At 44.5% G+C, this 1,565-nt stretch overlaps 1 protein-coding gene across 6 annotated transcripts in view; it reads right to left on the bottom strand.

The window, feature by feature from the left end:
* LOC111657893 (uncharacterized) overlaps positions 1-1,565 on the bottom strand; it is a 248,117-nt gene that overhangs the window by 18,029 nt on the left and 228,523 nt on the right. For 5 of the 6 annotated variants that reach the window (XM_087175122.1, XM_087175120.1, XM_087175119.1 and 2 more), the window contains exon 2: positions 35-90. In XM_087175122.1, coding sequence (XP_087031248.1) covers positions 35-83 — 49 coding nt within the window. In that variant the 5' untranslated portion in view covers positions 84-90. Of the gene's footprint in view, positions 1-34; positions 326-1,565 lie in introns of those variants that run through there. The other variant, XM_087175118.1, reaches the window with a different exon arrangement.

The following is a 1,565-nucleotide window of genomic DNA, read 5'->3' on the forward strand; positions in this document are numbered from 1 at the left end:
GTTTCTAGATAATAAAGTGAAGGAGTAAACTAACCACAGACACAGGAGGTCAGTGTGAGGAGCAGCAGGATGCAGCAGATCATCTTCTCCCTGTGAGAGGAGACAGAGCTGAAGAGTCACAAACACATTTCCTGTTAAAAGATGTAATTTAGAGCTTCACTGACTTCACAAGTCAAAATGTGTCAGTGTGACTCCAACAGTGTGTGAGGACAGTTCAGAGGGACGATGAGATCAATGTGATGTATTTGATGAACATGTCAGCAGCATTTTAATGCTGACACTAACTGTTTACTGTCAGCTAGTTTCATCACCTGCTGTTTCACATACATCTTCATTTTCACATAAACAGCAGATAAAACTGAGTAAGAACAGCAGGAGAAAGAGGAGAGAAGAGCTCAGAGCACGCACACACACACACACACGCACACACACACATACACACGCACACACACACACACACACAAACACACACACACACACACACAATCAGGACCAAGATTATATATAGATCAGAAATACTCAGGTAACAAGAGTCAGTTCAGCTCAGTGGTCGACACTACTGACTTTGACACAGGAGATTGGGGGTTTGATTCCCGGTCAGGGATCCAGTGTGGACCCTTGTGGATATATGAACCCTTAAGCAAGGCACCTGGTGCTACTGACCTTCCTCAGGACGAGACACAAAGAGCTCGGATGTTGCCCAGGTTAATAAGCTCTGAGTCAGGTGTTGGGGAAACAGGTGAGGCTCAATGAATGTACTACAGCTACAGGAGAGGAGGAGGAGATATCATCATCCTCTCAACAATATCCAAACAAACAACATCTTCCTTCTTCCTCTTCTCCTGCTAAGTACGAACCCTTGTGTGGATATATGAACCCTTAAGCAAGGGTCGTATATAATCTACCAAGCTACTTCCTCACAACGGGTTCAGACAGGTTAAAGCTCTGAGAAATGCTACACACACTCAGGCATGCCCAGAGCTGTTGTGACTGGTTCCCCATCAGTTGATAAAAAACCTGTTAAGTTAGTAATGAAAAAGACACCTCATGATGGGGGTTATAATCTCCCATAGGTGTTCAGTTGGCTTTAGATCTGGTCACTGTGAAGTTCAGAGCATAAGACTCACATCATTTTCATTCTCATCAAACCATCAGTGACCCATCATGCCATCCTCCTGATTCTCTAAGTTTTCAGGTTTTTCCTTTAATCTGTCACCTGTCTGATGACAGATGGCTTTCATTTTGAACATAGTGAAAACCTTGAAGCAAGTAGGTTCAGTTCAGCTCAGTGGTCGACACTATTGACTTTGACACAGGAGATCGGGGGTTCAATTCCCGGATATATGAACGAGTGAGACCACAAAGGGCTCGGATGTCACCCAGGTTAATAAGCTCTGAGTCAGGTGTTGGTTGAGAAATGAGCTACTGGAACAAAACATAGGTAACCCCAGAGAGAAGCTACATGATGTGGGATATATGGATGATCTGAAAGCCAACATCCAGGCTGACAGAGAAACAGCTCCTAGACCAGTGTTCCCACATCCACAACATGCTACGGCAAGAGG

This window comes from Seriola lalandi, unplaced genomic scaffold (genome assembly GCF_002814215.2).
Source record: "Seriola lalandi dorsalis isolate HSWRI2012SDOR001 ecotype SW California unplaced genomic scaffold, Sedor1 jcf7180002054418, whole genome shotgun sequence".
NCBI lineage: Eukaryota > Metazoa > Chordata > Actinopteri > Carangiformes > Carangidae > Seriola > Seriola lalandi.